The 23,051-nt window shown below is 45.0% G+C and overlaps 1 protein-coding gene across 5 annotated transcripts in view; it reads right to left on the bottom strand.

The window, feature by feature from the left end:
• SLC26A5 (solute carrier family 26 member 5) overlaps positions 1-16,878 on the bottom strand; it is a 37,194-nt gene extending 20,316 nt beyond the window's left edge. For 2 of the 5 annotated variants that reach the window (XM_068167129.1, XM_068167137.1), the window contains exons 1-2: positions 16,764-16,868; positions 677-890 (exon numbers count right to left, since the gene is read on the bottom strand). In XM_068167129.1, coding sequence (XP_068023230.1) covers positions 677-840 — 164 coding nt within the window. In that variant the 5' untranslated portion in view covers positions 841-890; positions 16,764-16,868. Of the gene's footprint in view, positions 1-676; positions 891-16,763 lie in introns of all 5 variants that reach the window. The other 3 variants (XM_068167102.1, XM_068167120.1, XM_068167110.1) reach the window with 2 other exon arrangements.
• Between the last annotated feature and the right edge of the window lie 6,173 nt (positions 16,879-23,051).

The following is a 23,051-nucleotide window of genomic DNA, read 5'->3' as shown; positions in this document are numbered from 1 at the left end:
TGAGGTGGAATTAGGTACCTTTACCAAAGTTTCTCTTCACTATCCTCTGGTACCACAGAGGAGAAGTGGTGCAGTTAAAGACAGATGACACTTAGATTCCAAGGCAGTTAGTTAAAAGCTACAGAATGCCTCTATTATGTCCTTATTAGGCTAATATTTTAGATTCCTACACGGCTGCCATACATCTCCATTCTTCTCCTGTGAAAGGATCATCTGAAGTACAAATTTGACCATTAATATCTCTGTGAAAAAAGGGCAGATTTTTTCCCTGGGTTTTATGAATTTGTGTCACGTGATTTGACTAATACTTCACATTCCCATGCTGCATATTTCTCTTCTGCACTTTGATGAAGGTAATTCAACTAATTTGTCCAACATTCTGCAATATAATTATGTATTACCATATAAAGCACATATACAACTTAATCACAATCCTGCTGAACAGTCAGAGTAGAACAAGTGCTTTTTACTTTTGGATTTAGAATAGAATAGAATAGACCAGACCAGACCAGACCAGGTTGGAAGAGACCTTCAAGATCATCGTGTCCAACCTATCATCCCACCCACCTAATCAACTAATCATTTCTCTAAAGAGCTTCCCACCAGCACTGTGCATGACTCAGTTAGGATTTAGCACATTTCTAATCAATAAAGCAACGATAAAACAAAGCCCTACCGACAAGAACGTGCAATCCTCTGCCCTAAAGTCTGAGGTGCTCTCTCCCGTCTGTGCAGCTGTCCTTGCAGGAGCTCTTGGGTATACACTGGTCTTTCCACATAATACCTCTGCGTTTGCTCAAGCAGTGCTTCATGGTCTTGAGTATGTTCCATAACTGACATCAGGAAACAGGAGCCAAAGAGGAAGAGTTCCACAGTCTCCACTTAAACACCTGGTTGCAGACAAAATTGGTTTTGTTACTTTTTTATGTCAGATTTGGCATTTCCTTGCAAAGGATGTATTTTGACAAGCTAGAGATAAGAACTGTGGATGCAGTTTAAAAGCATTGGCTACCTGGAGAGGTCCCAGCTGACTGCAGATTCGTAAACATGATGCCCATCTACAAGGGCCAGGAGGACTCAGGGCACTACAGACCTGTCAGTCTGACCTCAGTGCCAGGGAAGGTCATGGAGCAGATCATCTTGACGGCCATTATGCAACATGTGCAGGGAAACAAGGTGATCAGGCCCAGTCAGCATGGGTTCATGAAGGGCAGGCCCTGCTTGACTATCCTGATCTCCTTCTACAAGGTGACCCACCGAGTACGTGAGGGAAAGGCTGTGGATATTGTTTATCTGAACTCTAGTAACACATTTAACACTGTCTCCCACAGTGTCCTCCTGGAGAAACTGGCTACTCATGGCTTGGATGGGTGGACACTGTCTGGATGGCCAGCCCCAAAGAGTGGTGGTGACTGGAGAGAAGTCCAGCTGGCAGCCAGTCAGAAATGGTGTTTCCCAGGGCTCAGTGCTAGGGCCAGTTCTGTGTAATATCTTTATCAATGATTTGCATGAGAGCATTGGGTGCAGTCTCAGTAGGTTTGCAGATGACACCAAACTGGGCAAGAGTGTTGATCTGCTCAAAGGTAGGAAGGCTCTGCAGAGGGATCTGGCCATGCTGAATCCATAGGCCAAGGTCAGTTGTAGGAGATTTAACAAGGTCAAGTGCTGGGTCCTGCACTTGGGTCACAACAACCCCATGCAATGTTACAGGTTTGGGGCAGAGTGGCTGGAAAGCTGCCCAGCAGAAAAGGACCTGCGTGTGCTGGTTGACAGCTGGCTGAACATGAGCCAGCAGTGTGCTCAGGTGGCCAAGAAGGCCATCAGCATCCTGGCCTGCATCACGAATAGTGTGGCCACCAGGAGCAGGGAAGTGATTGTGCCCCTGTACTTGTCACTGGTGAGGCCATACCTCAAATACGGGGTTCAGTTTTGGGGCTCTCACTACAAGAGGGACATTGAGGTGCTGGAGCACATCCAGCAAAGGGCAACGAAGCTGGTGAAGGGTCTGAAGAACAGCTCTGGTGAGGAGCAGCTGAGGGACCTGGGGTTGTTTAATCTGGAGGAAGCTGAGGGGAGAACTCATTGCTCTCTACAGTTCCCTGGAAGGGAGGTTGCAGTGAGGTGTCAGTCTCTTCTCCCAGATACCAAGCAGTAGGACAAGCGGAAACAGCCTCAAGTTGCACCAAGGGAGGGTTAGACTGGATGTCAGTCTCAATGGGAGATTACTTTATTGCTGAATTATTTCCTGTTTACTTACAGACTGTCCCATCTATCTCTAATCAACACCAAGGAAGCCACTTCTTTCCTCCAGACAGCCAGTTGCTTCCTGCTTCCACCTGCCTGCTCTCTCCTCCTTTTTAGAGGCTATTTTTCCCAGATAGTATCTCAAGGATGCACAATTCACTGCTTTCAAAAAGTTCTTCTTTCAAAGAATGTGCCACTTACTGTTGTTCTCAGTCCTGCATCTCCTAGAACAGGAGCCAGGAGCTGTACACAACTTTACAACTAGCCAGAAGGTTTGTGAACATCTGTGTCTGATTCAGTGCCACAAACACCTTCACATATTTAGGAGATGCCCGGTTAACTCCTTCACCCCTGGCTGCTCCTAGCAATATAGGGCAGGAAACAACCCCAACTTCTGAGCACAGTACCCAGACTGCTGGATTGACAAGCAGAGATGCTGGCCAGTGCTACACCTGCTGACAGAAGGCGAGTACAATGGCCAACAGCCATAACTGAAGAAGGCCCCTGGGCTGCAGCCCAGCAAGTCACTTCAGCATATGTTTGCCTTCAGCCAAGGCAGCTAACCCAGAGGTGGTTTGTTTCATGCTGTACATCGATGCCTTCCTAGAAGAGGGTTACCACACAGAAATTAAACAAATTGCTACCTAAACACTCAGAGCCAGCCATGATTGGTCCAGTGTTCTCATTCAGCAAACACCGTCTGCCTAGCAGCAAAATACCAACACTGCTACCTGAGCCTTCAGCCTTCACTGATTAAAGTGCTGGGAATTTTCCACGCAGGGCTCACAGTTAAGTCTCCTAGGACAGACACAGCCTCTTCAGCACTCAATACTTGGCAAGCACTATTTTCCCTCCATAGGAAATTGCAAAAGGATATTTTTACTGAAATTGTAATTGTTCACATTCAGATTCAAAATTTACTTCAGTCTCAACGCTTGAAATGAAACCTCTAAAACTTGTTCTCAAGAACTGTATCAGAGCTTGTTACTTTTGTACTCCTCAAACATAGCTGAAGTGTCTTTCACATCTTTACATGGTTTCAAGTCCCTGAGAAGCCTGCATGACATTTCGTGAACTATTTTCTTGTGTTACTGTTTAGCAAATTGTAAGTCTCAGCATTATAATTTCTGCCCCCACCTGCAGATTTTGATCCAGTCATCATTACAATAGGATTGTTCTACCAGCAATTGCCATCTGAGCAGCCCTCTGCCTTTATTTCCACCTCTATACTATCACATAGAAACACAGATTGGTTTGGGTTGAAAGGGACCTTAAAGATCATATAGATCCAACCCTCTCTACCATAGGTAGGGATACCTTCTACTACATCAAGCTGCTGAAAGCCCCATCCAGCCTGGCCTCAAACACTTCCAGGGATGAAGCATCCACAGTTCCTCCAGGCAACCTGTTCCAGCATCTCACCATCCTCACAGTAAAGAATTTCCTCCCAATACCTACCCCAAATCTACCCTCTTTCAGTTTAAAGCCATTACCCCTCACTCTTGTGACAGGGCCCTCTCCAGCTTTCTTGTAGGCCCCTTTTAGGTACTGGAAGTCTGCTCTAAGGTCTCTCTTCCTTCTCTTGTACCTTATTTCATATTTACAGCAATACAGACAGACACTAGGATGCATGTTTGGCCACTAACATCTGTAGCACTTTTTTCCCCATGTCAGTGTCTGCCTGCTCCTAACTATCGCTTTCTACTTCCCATCTCAGCCTGTCACAGACAGTGAGGCAGCCAAGAGGGCCAATGGCATCCTGGCCTGCATCAGGAAGAGTATGGCCAGCAGGAGCAGGGAGGTCATTCTGCCCCTGTATACTGCACTGGTTAGGCCACACCTCGAGTACTGTGTCCAGTTCTGGGCCCCTCAGTTTAGGAAGGATGTTGACTTGCTGGAACAAGTCCAGAGAAGAGCAACAAAGTTGGTGAGGGGTTTGGAACACAAGGCCTATGAGGAAAGACTGAGGGAGCTGGGGTTGCTCAGCCTGGAGAAGAGGAGACTCAGGGGTGACCTTATTCACTCTCTACAACTACCTGAAGGGAGGTTGTAGACAGGCGGATGATGGTCTCTTCTCCCAGGCACCCAGTACCAGAACAAGAGGACACAGTCTCAGGCTGCGCCAGGGAAGGTTCAGGTTGGATGTTAGGAAGAAGTTCTATACAGAAAGAGTGATTGGCCATTGGAATGGGCTGCCCGGGGAGGTGGTGGAGCTGCTGTCATTGAAGGTGTTCAGGAGGAGACTTGATGGGGTGCTTGGTGCCATGGGTTAGCTGTTTGGGTGGGTTGGATTGGTTGATGGGTTGGACACGATGATCTTGAAGGTCTCTTCCAACCTGGTTTGGTTTATTCTAATAAAGGTTTATTCTAATAAAGCTATGCATAAGTGCCAGTGCATAACTTCTGCCCAGGGAAACTGAAACTTGAACCACTCCAGTGTCTGCTAGAAGGGCAACACAGCAGGGCACACCAATTCAGGAGTAGTGATGATAGCTTCTTGCCCCAGATGATGGAGGAGTTGACAAAGAGGCAGGCACTGCTGGCACTGATAACAACAGAAAGAACTGGTCAGAAATAGGAAGCCTGGGGGTGAGCAGGAATTGGCGGGATTCAGGATTCTGAGAAATAAGATATACATCAGGTTTACAATCCCAGACTGCAGGACAGCAGACTTTGGCCTATTCAAGACCTGCATGGAAGAATCCCATAGGGTATGATCCTGAAGAAAAGAGGGGCCAGGTCAGTTGGCTGATGATCAAGAATTAGCACCGTTGGTCTCAAGAGTGGTCTATCCTGAGCAACATGAATTAAAGGAAGAGTGGTAGAAGACCAAGGAAATCCTGGCAAAATTCATACATGGAAAAAAAAGCATATGAGAGGTGTCAGGAAGGACAGATGACTCTGGAAGAATATAGCAACCCTTTGAGCATGCAGAGACAGGATTAGGAAAGCCAATGTCCACCTGGAGCTGAATCTGGAGAATGACATGAATGGCAACAAAAGGGGCTTCTACAGGTATATCAGCAGCAAGAGGAAGCCTATAGAAAATATGGGCTCTCTACTGAAAAAGTGACAGAGAACATGGTGAAAGATGAGCTTTGCCTTAGTCTTTACTGATGAAATCAGCACTCAGCAACCCCAGCCCCTGAGACCAGTGGTGAAGTGTGAAGCAAGAAAAGTTTCAATAAATGAAAAAAGATTAGGTAAGGGAACACTTAGATTGGAGATACACACATGCAGAGGACCTGTTAGGACACAGCTACAGGGACTGAGGGAGCTGGCCAGTGTCACTGTAAGGCCACCCTTGATTATCTTTGAAAGATGAGGGAAACTAGGGACTAAGGACTGGAAGAAAGCCAGTGTCACTCCCATTTTAAAGTTGCCTAAGAAGGACCCAAGGAACTACAGGCTGGTCACCCTCACCTTGATTTCTGGGAAGGTGATGGAGCAAGTAACCCTGGAAATAATTTTCAAACATACTAAGGACATGAAGGTGATTAAGACTAGCTAGCACAAATTTATGGAGCATGCTACACTGACTTGATAACCTTTTATGATAAGCTCAAAAGGTGGATAAGGGACCATGGGTGATATTCCTTATATTGTATTTTTCAAGGCTTTCTAAGGCTCTGTCTCCCATAGCATCCTCAAAGACAACCTGATGAAGTATGGGTTAGCTAAACAGAGAGTAAGGTAGATGGAAAACCGTCTGAACTGCTGGGCTCACAAGGTTGTGATCAGCAGCATGAAGTCTGGCTGGAGGACAGTCACTACTAGCCCTATATGTTGATACCTTGAGCCAATATAAGTGAAAATATTCACTAAGGATCCTGATGATAGGACAGTGCACCTCCAACAAGGCTGCAGATGATACAAAACTAAGAGAATTGTTCTTGTACCAGGTGGTCATGTTTTCATTCAGAAGTACCTTGACAAGATACAGATAGGAGGGGAAAGAAGTTCAACAGTGAAGCACAAAGGTCTGCACCTGGAAGAAAGAGCCCCATGCAGCAGTAAACCACTGAGGATTCCATCAGCTAGAAAGTGTCTGTGCAGAAAAAGACCTGTAGGTCCTGGTGGACAAAAAGCCTCAATCATTCTGTAATGGCCCCTTATGTCATTAGGCACATAAAAGGTATCTCTCCTTGTAATTAGTGTGTTCCAGCAACTGCAGCCTCATTTACAAATCAGGAAGCAATCTTCATCAGTCTTAAACAAATCAGAACAAACAAAAACACAGCGGCATGCAAAAGGCATAAACCAAATTAGTTCAGAGGCTTGGTTTGGGCCAAAGTGTTCCAATAAAATGAGATTATTATATCAAGATATCTATACTCAACGTTTTAAAATCATGCACCCTTCTTCCTGTTCCAAAAGGCAAAGTGACACAGACCAGCCCCCAGCTAACTTAAAACAACTCATGACCAGGATAGATTTTACACATTCAAGTATGTTAAGCTTCAAGTAGATTGATTAACTTCTGTAGGAGCCACACAAGCCTGGAATGTAAATTTAGATGGTGGGAGGTCTTAAGATCACCTTGGTGCCAGGGAAGGTCATGGAGCAGATTATTTTGAGTGCCATTATGTAGCACGTGGAGGGCAACCAGGTGTTCATTGTGGGTTCATGAAGGGCACATAGTATCATAGTATCAGTCAGGGTTGGAAGGGACCATAAGGATCATCTAGTTCCAACCCCCCTGCCATGGGCAGGGAGACCCCACACTAGATCAGGCTGGCCAGAACCTCATCCAGCCTGCTCTTAAACACCTCCAGGGACGGGGCCTCAACCACCTCCCTGGACAACCCACTCCAGGGTTTCACAACTCTCATGGTGAAGAACTTCTTCCTCACATCCAGCCTGAATCTCCCCACCTCCAGCTTCATTCCATTCCCCCTAGTCCTATCACTACCTGATATCCTGAGAAGTCCCTCCCCAGCCTTCCTGTAGGTCCCCTTCAGATACTGGAAGGCCACAATGAGGTCACCTCGGAGCCTTCTCTTCTCCTGCCTGACTAACCTGATCTCCTTCTACAAGGTGACCAGCTTACTGGATAAGGGAAAGGCTGTGGATGTACTCTGCCTAGACTTCAGCAAAGGTCTTCATACCATTTCCCACAGCATTCTCCTGGAGAAACTGGCTCCTCATGGCTTTGATAGACATGCTCTTTGCTGGGCAAAAACTGCCTGATGGGCAGGCCCAAGGAGTGGTAGTGAACAGAGTTAAATCTAGTTGGTGGCCAGGCACTAGGGGTGTTCCCCAGGGCTCAGTTTTAGGGACAGTCTTGTTTAATATCTTTATCAATGATCTGGATGAGGGGATTGGGTGCACCAGCAGAGGTATAGATTTGATATTAGGAACAGGCTGCCCAGGGAAATGGTTGAGTTGCCATCCATGGAAGTATTTATAAGATGTGTAGACCTAGTGCTTAGGGAGACAGTTTAATGGTGAACTTGTCAGTGTTAGGTTAACAGTTGGACTCAATCTTAAAGATCTTTTCCAACCTAAATGATTCTATGTGACCAACTTCATCTTGACAGCCCAACAACCATGTTCTTTGATAACCATTTTGAACACAAAGCTGTAGATAACACAGTAACAAGAAAAGTCTTCAGTGTCACCCACTTCTCTTGCAAAAGCACATACAGATGCTTGTGCTATAACTGATGACAGCATTGTCCGTAGAGGACAAAACAGCAGCAGACTGGCTGAGTGTCTCTCCAAGTGTTTGATGAACAGCAGTATGACAAACTGCCACCAAAGACATCCAAGGCTTGGAAATTGAGCCTTGCTCTTCATTCCTGGCACACTTGAGGAAGAACGATAACAGGTCCTCTCATTTTCTTCAGGACAAAGCTATGAGTTCTGAAAACTCCTAGACACATCCAAAGGAAGAGAAAGGCCATCTCTGTGCATCCCAGCCCTAATTAATAGTGAAATACTGCTCTTGGACAACTTTTGAACTTCATGGCAAGAACGGTATTAAAAAGCTACAAGAAACACTGCCGCTAATCTTATCAGCCAGATAAGAGTTGAGCTGAAGTAGTTAAAAGCTGTAAGCAAAAGACTTAAGAGTTGGTTATTTTTTACCTAACTGATAAAGGCCTGTCTTGTGTCTTTAGTGCTTTATCAAATTGAAGGTGTTAAAGACAAGAAAAAAGTGAATCAACCATCAATTATCTAACACTATTACTACGAATTAAGTACTTTCTCTTCCTTGTCTCAGATGATAAAGCAGGGCTGTTAAGCCATTGACACTGATTGCTGGAGAGGACAATTATTTCATCCAGTCATCATGGATTAGAACACAGCCATAAAACTTAGAAGGGCTGTGACATGGCTGCTGTTCCTTACATTCAACCGAGACTGTGGGGAGGAAGAAAGAAGCAAAAGCTGGAGACAAAGAAGAGTGTCCTGTGTGACTACTACAGTTTTAATAGGCTTCTGATTACAAAATGGGGCACTTGTGCCCCTTACCTTGTGCATCCAACCTGCACATGCAACAGGGTGATGCAGTGGCAGATTGACTCTCCTCTATTAAAAGAGCAGAAAAACAACTTTCTTCTGGTACCTAAGCACAGACTTGCTTTAAACAGTGGAAAACCAAGGGTGCACAGTACTAGTACAGTATCATAGTAGGAAAAACACATCCATGCTGCAGAATTCCATGTTTAGACATGAACTGCAAAGTCTGTGAAGCATTTTGTATCTTCAGGCTTATCACCACAAGTGACTGCCACCAGCCAAAGGGCTGGTGGAGATACTGCCACTCTACCTAAGACATTCTCCCACATGCACACTCAAAAGAAGAGTTTATTGCAAGGTCTGGTCTTAGTGTCTGGAGTGATCAGGCAGAAAAACAGAGACAATTTTAGGTGCCACTTGTTCTCTCACTATTTATTTCCTCTCTGGCCTTGTTCTCCATTGCCCTATGCCCTTCCACTTATCACTGGGTGGGGTCATAATAAATCTGTTCTAATTTTCCTGGACTGTGCTTATCATCCTCATTCCTCCTCTGCTACTCCTAGTAAATCCACTAACAAACAGATAGTTTAGACCTGCAACCTTGATGTAAGGCTTCAGAAATTTAGTATCTTGAAGTAACCAGGTGTAGGTCCTAAGCTAATAAATGTACTCCAGGTGTGCACTGTTAGAAAAAGAAAACTGAAATTATTTCTATAGGGCTTTTTAGACAGGGAAGATTTCCACTCTACACCACACAGAAACATGAGATGGCTACACAAACTGTGTTGGGTTGTGTGATTAGAGCTCCTCTGCACAGCCACAGTTACTCAAAGAGACAATGGCTGGAGAGAGTGTCTGGATAGTACCTCGCTGGGCTACTCCCAGGTTCATCACAGGAGCCAGAGTAATTTTAAAAAGATGATGTAACTGATAAGGGGTACTTTATATTTCATGTTCCTTGCCAAAAAGATACTTTAGCCTCTAAAGATTTACTCCATGGACTAGTGTGTTCATTAGTATCTTAACAGAATCTCTTATCAACCAACAATCTTACATTTGTTTTCAACAAGAGCATGTTTTGGGAACTTGTTATGATTGAGTTGTTTAATCATATAAGACAAACACCTGGAGCACTGTGGGCAGCAGAGCATTGGCCTCCTTTCCTCTCAGATACAAACATGTTAATGACCATGAGAACCCATGGCAATATGATCATTCCTATTCCTGCTTTTTGGGACTTTAGGGGCCTTGGGTTTGAATCTGTCATCCTCACCTCTTTTGAAATCCAAAAAAAGTAGCTAGTGAGAGTATAATCAGATAAGTTAATCAGTGAGAGTAGAATCAGATAAGTTAATCAGAAGGGTACCACGGCTGGTGACCCTGCTGTCATGCCTAAACCAGCTGATAAGGATGCACATCCCCTCAGAGACAGGTAATCATTACCTAGCTTAATTTTTCCAGAGGCAATCCACTATCAAAAACTCTGCTGAAACAGTCTTCATTGTAAAGCTCTGGTTGATGGTCAGAGGAGAGAGGGTAAATCAAGATGACGCACACAAAGCAAGACAGCTCAGAGGTTCAACAATGACCTCCAGCAACTGGTTCAGCTTCTCTGGCAAATGGGAACAAGCAAACATCAAACAAGTGTACCAACGGGAGAAGTTGCACACTTCCTTCATCAGAAAAGCCACCAGAGTCCTACTCCTCTGTGTTTGCTTCAGCAACCCTGTTTACACACATCACTAGCCTCTCAGCTGCTGCATCAAGCTGAAAATAAAAAAAAAGAAGGTTATTACTTGTAACCAGAATAAGTCCAGTCCTCATGTTTACAGTGCAAACCTCTCAAGTCAAAGGGTAAACTTAAGGATAGTAAAACTTTGTGGTCACTGGAGGAAATGACTCAGAAGAGGATGGGACTATATATACTCCTGTTTCACTGCTGAAAACAAGGCATGAACTACCTACATTACTGAATTAACATGAGACTTTGAAATGTCTCCAAGGATCCCCTAGAGTGTCTCTTCCAACACCTTCTGAAAGGATTTGCCCCACTGCAGACCAGGCTACAGCCATAAGCAAGCCTGAAGAAATTCCTTTTGTTTCTGACAAAGCCAACACAAACTTTCAGCACAGGGCACACACTCTCTGAAAAGTATTTTATCTAAGATGCAACTCTCTTCCTGATCATTGTTAGAGAGAAGTCCAACTTCCCTATTCGTGTTAGGATCTGCATTTGGAAAAAAACATTTCATTTTGGTATCTGTTTCAGAACACACATTTTCTGTGTCTATCTTCTGTGCACTAGGTATCAAACCAAATCCTACATGAGCAGCGAGTAGGACGTGACTTGTAACAGATCCTGTCCCTATTTAGGCAACTGCTGCTTGGGTAAATTATATTATCCAAGAGATAGGAGACAGGAAACTGCTGTGTACTTAAGGGTGTTGTTTCATATTCTGAAGGTGACTGGCAGTCAGTGGGAATGACCTTCCTCAAAACTTTGATGTCAATTTTGCACAAAAGGGCTGTGGGTGTGCAGCAAACACAGGCCAACAATGTTTTTCCTTGAAATATTGAAAATTCCTAGTAAGCAAAATGGACATGTAGAAAAGTTCTTTAATAGCCATTTCACAACAACCCCCTGCTTCATTTGCAGACTTGCCTCATTTGTTCTGCGATTGATGACAGAGCTGACACTTCAGTAAGAGGCAGCTCTATGTCTGTTCTTAACTTCACTAGTAAAAAGACAAACCTTTATACAGCTAAGGAAATGACTCCACAATCCCACAGAGAGCAATCCAGTAAGATGAACAATCGACAGAAATTGATTTTGACCGACACTAGCCACTGGTTGGTGCTGAACACGTTAAATATTGACGGTTCTATGCTCCAGAGTACAGGAATCAAAAAAAACCCCAAGGTCCCAGGCTCATGCCCTTGCAATTATTCTTCACTAGGCTATTGAAACAAAGGACTTTCAGGTATGTTGGTCAGACCTTCATAAACCAGTGGAACTCACTAGGTAGAACTGAAGATACGTCTACTCTTTGAAGAGCTCTAAGAGTAGTGTTGTTCATCATCCAAGCATGCAATAAAGCTTAGAATACACCAGCCAAAATATCATCTACAATAAACAAATTTATACTAGATTTGTAAAGACATCTGTCACAGAGTTTGGTTCAAACAGGTTTGTAGGGGCACTGAGTTCTTCAGCTGACTCTTCAAGTGTGTTTAGCCGAACCACCCAGCATGAATGGATTACTGCAATAGCTAACACTAAAACAGGATACCAGAATGAATGAACTGAAGAGCAACAAGGGTGTCTGGGCTGAGGATCATCAAACAAAATGAAGAAAAGCTCATTGAGTAATTATCTGCTGATTTCTGCTTGCAAGAATCTTCCTTTCTCAGAAACACATATATAAAAGAAACAAATATCATCAGAAAGCAGGGAGACACACTGCATCTTTGGACTTTAACCAAGTTATGACAGAAAGTTATGTCAGCAGAAGCAAAACTTAAGCATACAGAGAAGACATTACAGATGCCTGTACCTATGAAAGATTCGTGCTTGTCTTCCTGCCATGACTCCTCACACATGCCAGAGCTTGGCACAGCTCCGTGAGAACAGAACAGGCAGCTCCATGGGGGCACCACTGAGCAGGAGTACAAGTTTTCTTCTGGATAGTCGATGGAGTTTTGAATTATATTCCATGAAAACTAGGAGTCCAAAACTGAAATTTTGACATGCTCCATCAGCTCAATTCTTAATTTGAACTGGCCCTACTGGACTGAGCTCCAGCAAGGATGTTTTGAATGACAGACACTGCAATTTTTTTTATTTAGATTAGAAAATTCTGTCCATACTTTAGCTATGAGTTATATATAACTTTAGTTATGAGTTACAAGTAACTGAATTTAACTCATGAACATGAGTTATATTTAGTTATAGAAGACCCTACTCTGCCTCAGATTTCCATAAAATAAATGAAAATGAAAAATGTGACCTTAAATCTAACCCAGTCTAGGTGTCAGAATCTCAGGTTTTCAGTTAAAAACCTATTAATTAGATAAATCCATTAATTAGCTAAATCTAATCTCAGGTTTTCAATCAAAAATTTATTAATTAGCTAAAAGAAATCTACAGCCCAAACCCAACCTCCAACAGCACTAGAACATAAACAAAATTGGATGTACAAAACAGTAGCCAACAAAGCTGAGAAGCAAAACTTGATCCACCATCCATGCAAAACTGGTAAGGAGTCCTCAGTGAATGCTGGAGAAAGAGATAGGCAGTGAAAATACAGATTATTGCCAAAAAACTCCCAGGAGCACTGTTGTTTGTCACATGGAAGGCCTTTCCAGCTTGCTACTGCACAAGCCAAGAGTAACACTGCAGGTCTTTGAGAGCAGCTGGCCAAGTTCCTGCACATGCCAGCTATTCATCTATGTACTCTTGTGATCACTAAAATGTAAATCTTAGCGGGGCAACTGACTTGCAAAACACATTCAACTGTCTGCACAGACTCACAGCCATATCTTCATACCCACAGAAATACCTGACATTGTCTGTCTACAGCTTTGTCATTATCTGGGCACACAGAAAATAACTGCAAGACCTGGACTTTGCTGATGCTTATGTTCCTAAAGAGCACAAAGCAATAGATAACTAGCCATAAAATAATAGCAATGGCAGCTCTTGCAGCCATAGTAAGAAATACTATTGAAGACTATTAAGAAATACTCCTAGCAGGACAACATTCTGATAGCTAACAGACCGAGGGAAGGAAACACATCAGAATAAGGAAAGTGTTTAATTCATTAAACTTAACTGGGAAATCAATAGGCCAATCTGAGCTTTAGAATTTTAGCTTCAGTGTGGTCATCTTCTGCCAAGAGTTACTGATCTACCAAACACTCAGACAAAAACACATGTGCTTTAGAAAACCAGTTATTATGGAAATGTTCTATCAGCAATGAAATAAAAGAAAAAAATAGCAGTCAGCATTTCATCTTCATTAGATTTAGAAGTAAGTAAACGTTGGATTGTGGGGAAATGCATGAGAGATGCCAAGACACCCTTGTGCAATACTATGACTAGTATGAAGAAACAAGGGAACCCAGGAAAGTTGTTGAACCCTGAGCTGTCAATTAAAGCAACCCTTTTCACTGTTGGAGAGAAGATGTAATAATTAGTAGAGAAGAATTAAAGATTTTCTGGCATTCTCCCCATGTGTTAATGCTAGCACAGGCAGAACAGCTGGCTGAAGTACCACAAGCTCTTCCTGATTTAATAACCAAACTGACATCTCTCTACATGCACAGATACACTGTCACTGATTTCATTGTTCTCTGAGCTGCACTGTCCTTCCATTATTCAGCTAAAGGTCTGACAGTACCACGGAGGATAATGATTTCAGAATCTACTTGCTTACCTTGAAGAAGTTGCTAGGAAAATTACCATGATGTAAATGCTCTGTCACTGTGCATTCAAACTGGTAACTAGGAGGCAACTATATATTAAGCCTTAATATCTGTCTCTTAAATCTAGTTTGGGCCTGATTGTTTCTAGTTACAACCCAATGCTCTCAAGTCCACATACTGACCTCTAGGCTTAGTAATAACTGGTACAACCAAAGTTGAGAGCTGAGCAAACCAGCATGACTAGGACAGCCTGTGAAGGGCGGGGCTAAGGCAGACCATAAAAAAAAATAAAGAAGCAGGCTCCAGCGCTGTGAATTCCTTAATTCCTTTGCAGCCTCCCGACAGGGTTGACTTTAGCAGATAATCATCAAAAAAAAAAAAAAAAAGACAGACACAGGAGTGCAAAAGACTCTGCTTCTCTAGTCAGCCCATGGGCTGCACAAAAGTCTTGGTCACATTCACACAGGCTACAGCTACAGTCCAAATGAATAGTAGTTTAAGACTGTAACGGTCAGTCAAAGCAGGTAAACATCTTCAGTTCTTTCTCAGGCTATTACCAAAAGAACAACAGTACTGCTGTCATGTGCTGAATCTGTGACTCAGTACTGCATGATTTTAATGTCGTGTTCAATAGTAACTAACTTCCCTTGTGCTTCTGGAACATTTAAGTTCTAAATAGAACTTGGGGACAGACCACTACACCTATAAAGAACTGTGTGCTGAAGATATGATTTGAACCACAGTGATGGATGGGACACTCCAAACAAAAAGCAATACCTGATGGCTGTTTATTGCCCTAAGTCATACGATTTGACGGCTGAACCCAGCAGAACACTTCATTAAGCACTCCAAAGAAGGAGACTCCACAACCTCTCTGGGCAGCCCACTCAAGGGCTCTGGCACCCTCACAGTAAAAGAGATTTTCATTAAGTTTGAGCGAAACCTCCTGTATTTTAGTTCGTACCCATTGCCTCTCATCTGCTCACTGGGCACCACTGAGAACCCTCTCCACCCTCTCGACTTCCACCCCTCAGACATTTATATGCACCGATAAGATCCCCTCTCAGTCTTCTTTTCCAGGCTAAAGAGCCCCAGGTCTTTCAGCCTCTCCTCGTAAGAGAGAGGCTCCAGACAATTAACAATACACTTTACTTCAGGAATACTGCTAAATGCAGAACTGGAACACCTATCATGTGTCCTGAGAAGGCTTGGAATTGCCATAAAGCCAGTATTCCAAAGTGTGATTACTCTCAGTTGAGGGAAGCCAGTGCAAGAGCTGATTCTCACAGCACTAACTCAGTGCAAGTCACCCACACATGTCTGCTTCTGAAACTGTACAGTTAATTACCTTTTTTTTTTCATTTCTACAGCAGGTACTAAAGCAGCATCTTCTGAAGTGAATCAAGACACCAGTTAACCCAGAATACATTTAACAGCACATTTAGTAGCACATTTTAAAAGCGTGTCTGAAAATTTTAATCTACCTTTGTGAAAATTTTGGTCAAAAGAACTCCAGTGGCCAGCCCCTTGTTAAGGCTGTTGGCCATCCCCATCCAAACCAATGCTGTGCAACAGCTTTACTGTGACAGATCTGGAGACATGGGAATGTACCTTCTGCTGAATCATCCGCAGAAAAATGGCAGTAAGTTTAATATGTTGTTTCTTCACTACTGGACTATCTCTGAACGCCTGCTGCAACAGCTGTCCGGGTTATCTGAAATCCCCAAGCATCCTGCAAACAGCTTTTAACCACATTTCAATATTCAGATAATTAAAAGTTTTGCAATAGCAGTATGGGCACCAGCACAACAAATTTAAGCCTCACTGCTTTCACTGATCCTAAGGAGTTCAAAATGTTCCCACAGTTCGCAGACTAGAAGTTGAAACACACTGACACAGGGAAAGTGGCGCGCGGGGGGAGGCAGAATACTTCAGTCAAAGTTTTGCAAATGTTTTGGGGATCTTCGGGGTTTATTTCTTGTTATTACAAGACTGGGAGAGTTGCTCTGACCTAAACTGACGACGGGCAGCTTCAAGTCAGAGAGTTGCAGTCATTTCTTCCCCTAGTGACTGATGTCTCAATCTTGCCCTAGTCTCCGCTTTCATTTTTTATTTTTGTAAGTTAGCCTGGGTGTTTTGCCTGGATCTTACACTTACTGGCACCGTGGGCGCTGCCTGCTGCCCGAGCAGCCTGTTAACCTTAAGGGGCGCGTTAAAGGAGGCGCAGACCAGCCCGGCTTTCCCGCTAAGGCCAGCACCGCGTTTACAAGCCCCTTTTAAGCCGCTCTCCCATCGCCCACGAAAATTCGGCATCTCCGCCAGGGGCCGGCGGGGAGGGCGCGGGATAAGCAAGCGGTGGAGAGAGAAGAGAAGGAAGCAGAGAAGGCAGGATGAGAGGCGAGAGCACCGTGAGAGACCTCCCTCCCCGTCTCCCAGGCCAACCTCTGGCCCAAGATAACTGAGCTGAAGCCGCAGGCACCGGGAGAGCGCGACCCCGACCCAGCGCTCCTCACAGCGAGGCTTGTCCCCTCGGGAGAGATCTAACATCAGAAAAAGAGATCCCTTGAAAAGTGGAGATCCTCTCAGGAGGGACCCTCCATCACCGGCCCCGCAACGCTTCGTTCACTTACGCCAGCCCGGCTGCGCTCTGCTCACCTCCAGGGTCTGCCTTCTTCCAGCTCAGCGACTACAACGGGCAAATACCACCTCCTTTCCGCGCCCAAGGTGAGCGCAAGGGGCGCGGGGCGGGCCGCGGCTCGCCTCCACCCTCCGCCTCCTCCCGGCGCGAGCGCGGGCGCGGCTGGGACTCGTAGTCCTCCCGCAGCACCCGCCGGGCGCGCCCCCGCCGCGGCCTACAAGTCCCAGAATGCTGCAGGGTCGCCCACGCGGCGCGCCTATGCGGGTGGCCGTTGCCGGCCGTTGCCCGCCGTTACCATGGCGGCTATTAGCCCCCGGTGGTAGCGCCCCGCGCAGGGGGGGGAGGCTGCGCCCTGCCCCGCGTGTATCCGAAGTGTCAGCTCCGGCCCTCCGCTGCGAACAGAGACACCCGAGAGATCTCTGGTCCATTGAGTTTATTTCTAGTTTCAATATGAAGAGGCACCTGGGGAGCGCGGAGTCGGCGCTGGCTGGCAATGACGGAGCTGACAGGACCTGGCCTGGTTGTCCTTGTTGTGTGGGTGTGCGTGGTGCTGGGGTACGCCGTGTTGAGGAGTAAACCCCAGCTGCCGTGTTCTGAAATTCCAGTGAAGGAGTCTCAGGAAGGAGTCTCAAATTACTATGATGCTCTGTCCTTTAAGAATGTTGCATAGACACCAGGTGTCCATGGGATGTGTGTCAGTTGTGTAACTGACCATAAAACTACACATTTCTGAAGGACTTCACATTGATTGAATGCTTCAAGAGACAATTACTGTTGTTCTTATTATAATGAACATATTTTTGCCTGCTCTGCTCTTTACTGGGGGCCTCAGACTGGTTGGTCTCACAAGTGACTGGATGTAACTTTTTACTTTAGGGATGCAAAGGATAGGTAGGAACCAATTTCCTTGTGAGCACACAGGAATTAGTAGTTAAATATCTTCACAGATCTCATCTTTCAGTCCATGATTTATAAATGTTTTCCAGCATAACAATGGCTCTCATGCCTAGGAGAAAAAGTTTTCCTACTTCTCAAGTTCGTAGAGATTTGGGTTTATATATAGAAATATAGGGGGGAAAAAAGCATTTTGAAAGCCTTGTGCACTGAAACCACCCAAAGCTCCCTGAGGGGCTGTGGAGTGAAGAGCCTTGTGACACTTCTGGTTGTCTCTCTGGTGTAGACATCCCATAAAGGCCATCATATTTAGCAAACTGGATTAGATGGACTCCATTGACTGGGTCACTCCCAGCCATTCCCTAACTCAGAGTTCTTCTAACAAAGAGACAACTTCCTAAGGCATAACCCCCTGTATGTATTTTGCCATGGAGTCTTAGAATCACAGAACAGAATCACAGAATAATTTTGATTGGAAGAGGCCTTTAAGATCATCAAGTCCAACCAGCTGAAAAGCTGTCACTGAACCATGTCCTTCAGCACCACATCTATACCTGGTTTAGATACTTCCAGGGGTGGTGACTCAACCGCTTCTCTGGACAGCCTATAGCTTGTGGGCCTTCTTATGCAAGTCCTAGGATGGGTCAAACTAACTGTTAGTGAAGTTGTGGTCGACACTTCCAGACAGAAGTGAAATGTGTTTAGTTTTGCAGGGATTTTCCCACTGGTTTCAATGGCAGTTGGCTTGGTTCTCAAAGTACTCCTGTTAATTAGTGACTATACAAACACATTAGTCATGTCAAGCTTTGGTATTGGCCATAAACCCACAATTATTCTAGAAGAGCTCCAAACATTAGGACATGTTCCTTTTTTACCATGCAATACTCCTTGAAAGTAGCTGAACTCAAACCCTTTAAAACATCTCTTGAGAAGGATGTGCTGCTCAATGAGCCAAGCTGGCTCACCTAGAGCAGCATGGTATCAGCAGAAGTCTGCTGTGTATGTGCACAGTCAGCGTGTAGGGTAGGAGGGACTTGGGGCTATCAGTCAGCTGTAGTGCCCTAAGGCAGAAGTGGTCCTGAAAACTGTGACTGCCCAGTGCCGCCCAGGGGCCATCAGGGAAGCAGGGAAATAGCTTCTGAAGCTCTGAAATAGTGTCTTTGCCACTATCTCTTTCACAGATCTCCCTGAGCAGCTCATCTCAAAAGCACAATCACATCCTTTCCCCTTATTTTCTCTAAAGAAGCGTAACAAACTTGTTTTCATTCAACTTGACTCGGACTTAACAAACTCAGCATTTACCAGCATCCTCCAGTACTGTATTTCTCCCTCTCAGGAAAACTATTTTTGTTAGGCCTTGCCTTGCTGGGTGCTGGCTCAAACTCACCCCATCAAGCTCTGTGGTAATTAGCCATGCACAGGCCTAAGTCCTCAGGCTTTCTGCCAGGTTGGTCTCTTCATCTGAACTAAGAAAAAGTGGGGAAGAGAAAACAACAGTCATAAAACATCAGTAAGAGAGGATAAGAGAGGACAGCTCATCTATGTGTCACCTGTATGACTTTTGCAGCCTCACCTCCGGGTTGTTTCTGCAGCAGATCCAGCACCTGCTAATGGTGGGTGCTCTGTCTGCTCCCTCCACAGGATATGTTCTTCAAGTGATCTCAGCTGCTCAGGATTGCTAGCAACCCTTGAAGAGTTCTTTAGGGCTATGCTCAAGGTAGGATCTCCTTTGGTCTCAAGAGTCTATCACCAGCTCAGGATTAAGGTGGCTCCCCTCTCCAGCTTGCTTGTTCCCGTTACTGTGGTGCTAGGTCTCAGTTAGCTAAGCCTCTGTGCAGAGCTGAGCTGAGCTGCAGCTGAGGCTCTGCTTTGCTGCACCTTGGTGTTTGTTTGTGGTCCTTTCTGCATCCATCAGCCTTGCACCAGCTTCCTGCTTGGATAATAATCAAACCTCTTTCCCCACTTCTGGATAAATGATGAGGTGCTGCTCTGGCAGCATTCCCCCAGTGACATTTGCCCTACAGGGTCAGCAAGTAAGTAAAGCATAGCTCCATATTCATGGCTGTTGTCATGCCTCTTCTCAAAGAGTTTCCATTCCAGAGTAAACAAATGAGTGCTCTCTACTTGGAAGTTCATGGTTTCAAGGGTCTTATTTCTTCTGCTGTACTCTGTGAGCTCTCCAGCTTGTTTACATCTGTATTTCAGTGATGGGCTCAGCAGCTGACAACTGCTGTTCACTTCATGTATTTGCTGTGATTTACCATAAACACTTCTACTGAGACAATGCAAAATGGCATTTTTGAAACTGCTCTATACTGTTGATACTCCTCCTACAGGTTTTCTGCTTAGCCAGATACTTAGCCACTTTGTGTGGGTAAAGTAAACTTACTCTTTGCTGTGTGTTATTTAATTTCTCTGAATTGTCAAGCTCATGCAAAGCCTAATCCTGTCCTTCAAAATACTTGTTCTCCACTCATGTCCCTTCATTAAGGCAATGTTGCCATCAGTCAAGCTCAAGAGAAGAACATTCAGACAAAATTATGAGAACTACAGGTACTGATTATTCTGGGTCTTCCAGCAGGCCAGAGCTTCGTTTTCCTGTATTTTTATTTCATTTATCTCATGTCTCTTCTACTGAAGCATGGGTTATTGAGCTGATAGGAGAAATGAGGAAGGCTACAAGGCACACTGCAAGTATCAGTGTTCATAGTAAAGTCTGCCAAAGTTTTATACCTGTAGATAAGGTTATCAGCACATTTTATAGTAGTGTTGCTGTTTTATTGCTGGTGATCATGTGCTGTGGCACCCTTGCTATTTTAACAACTATCCAGTGTCAGGTGACTCACTGTTTTCAGTCATATAGGAGGAAACATGAAGCAGCAGATACGCTGGGCATGCCATAGGTGCATGCTCCCTTATGTGCTGCAGGAATGGAAAAATGTAAGGAAGAACTTTCTGCTATTGAGAAAGGGCAGATGACAGTATTGCTTGAGACCCTTTCCTTGAGAAGACCCTTGGGTGGTCTGTAGTGAGTTCTGGTGAACTAGGCTAGGCAGTGACTGGCTGGAGGATAGCCCTGAGGAGAGAGACTTGGGGGTGCTGGTGGACAAAAAGCTCAACATGAGCTCTCAGTGTGCACTTGCAGCCCGCAAAGCCAATCAGATCCTGGGCTGCATCAGGAGAAGTGTGGCTAGCAGGTCGAGGGAGGTGATCCTCCCCCTCTACTCAGCCCTGGTGAGACCCCACCTGGAGTACTGTGTCCAGTTCTGGAGCCCCTATTACAAGAGGGATGTGGAGGTGCTGGAACGTGTCCAGAGAAGGGCCACGAGGATGATCAGAGGGCTGGAGCACCTCTCCTATGAGGACAGACTGAAGGAGTTGGGGCTGTTCAGTCTGCAGAAGAGAAGGCTCCGAGGTGACCTAATTGTCGCCTTCCAGTATCTGAAGGGGGCCTACAGGAAGGCAGGGGAAGGACTTCTCAGGATATCAGGTAGTGATAGGACTAGGGGGAATGGAATGAAGCTGGAGGTGGGGAGATTCAGGCTGGATGTGAGGAGGAGGTTCTTCACCATGAGAGTGGTGAAACCCTGGAATGGGTTGTCCAGGGAGGTGGTCGAGGCCCCGTCCCTGGGGGTGTTTAAGAGCAGGCTGGATGAGGCTCTGGCCAGCCTGATCTAGTGTGGGGTGTCCCTGCCCATGGCAGGGGGGTTGGAACTAGATGATCCTTGTGGTCCCTTCCAACCCTGAATGAAACTATGAAACTATGAAACTATGAACTGCCTCGTGGCATTGTCAGTAGTGATGATTGCTCACCATGCTGGTTTTGGCTGGTATCATTTTCTTCATGGCAGCTGGTATGGGGCTGTGTTTTGTATTTGTGCTGGAAACAAGTGATGGTGATTCAGTGGTGTTTCAGTGCTGTTGAGCAGTGCTTACATAAGAGTCTGCCCCCCACATCACCCCACAGTGAGCAAGCTGGGGATGCATAGGAAGTTGAGAGGGGACAGAGCTGGGATGGCTGATGCAAACTGGCCAAAGGAATAGCCCATGCCATATGAGGTCATGCTAAGCATGCAAAACTGCAGGAAGAAGAAAGAAGGCTGTTTGGATTTATGGCATCTGTGTTCCCAAGTAACCATTATGCATGGTGAAGCCCTCCTCTCCTGGAGGTGGCTGAGCACTTGCCTGCCAGTGGGAAGTAGGGAATGAATTTCTTGTTTCACTTTGCTTCTGTGTGTGGCTTTCATTTATCTTCTAAACTGCCTTTACCTCAACACAGGAGTTTTTCTACTTGTGCCATCCCACTGCAGGGGAGTGAGTGGCCATGTGGGGTTCAGCTACCAGCTTGTGTTAAACCACAACAAATCTGTGGCTCAAAGGAAACAAATGTCATTGTGAAAAAAGCAACTTCTCTGATAATGCTAGGCTCTTACCTAGAAAAAAAAGTCAGATTAAGTGCCTCATTGTATCTAAAGTCTTTCACATTAATTAATTCCCTAGCAACACACTAGCTGCGCACACATTTCAGATCGAAATACCACCCATCTATTGACATATTAGGGCAGATAAAAATATCTTTAAAACCAGGAGTGTTTATATCTTGCATTTTGCTTGTTCAGTGGGTGAAACTTTTATGACAATATTATAAAACCTCTTGTCCAAACATTAAGCTATTATATTCTTTAATAGCTTCATTGATTTTGTTTTTCTTCTTTTCCTTCCTGCTCTTTTCTTGAATAATTCCCTCCTTTGAAAGCGCACACACACAGAGTTCTGCAGACCAGTGTGGTGACTTTGCACAGCCTGTGGGGCGCTGGACTGTTGCAGTAGATTTCCAGGTTGGGCAATGGTCTGCTGCATAATTTTGATCAAGCCAAAGGTTTGACTGCTGGGTCACAGAATTACTTCCTTTCCCCCCCCTGCGCTGCTTTTGGTACCTTTGATCAAAAATCTCTTACAAATTAAACACATTTTAGGTGGTTGAACGTGAATGTGCAACAAACACTGTTCTGGTCCAGACCAGTATGGTGTCAGAAGCAGATGTGCTTGATGTAAGAGCTTGATAGGAGGCTTCCCTCTGAGGAGGAGCTGAGGGAGCTGAACTTGTTTAGCCTGGATAAGAAGCAGCAAGAAAAGGGGACACCTTATTGCTCTCTACAACTGCCTGAAAGGAGGCTGTAGTGAGGTGGGGAGCAGTCTCTTCTACCAAGTAACAAGCAATAGGACAAGAGGAAGTTGCACCAGGGGAGATTTAGATTGGACATTAGGAAAATTGTCTTCACTGAAATGGTTGTGAAGGACTGGGACAGGCTGCTCAGAGAAGTGTTTTAGTCACCATCCCTTGCGGGACTTATGTGTACACGTGATGCAGAGGGAGATGGTTTAG

This window comes from Melanerpes formicivorus, unplaced genomic scaffold, assembly GCF_026170545.1.
Source record: "Melanerpes formicivorus ecotype bairdi unplaced genomic scaffold, bMelFor1.0.p_v2 SCAF_3, whole genome shotgun sequence".
Taxonomy (NCBI): domain Eukaryota; kingdom Metazoa; phylum Chordata; class Aves; order Piciformes; family Picidae; genus Melanerpes; species Melanerpes formicivorus.
This window is presented reverse-complemented; position numbering and strand designations above follow the sequence as displayed.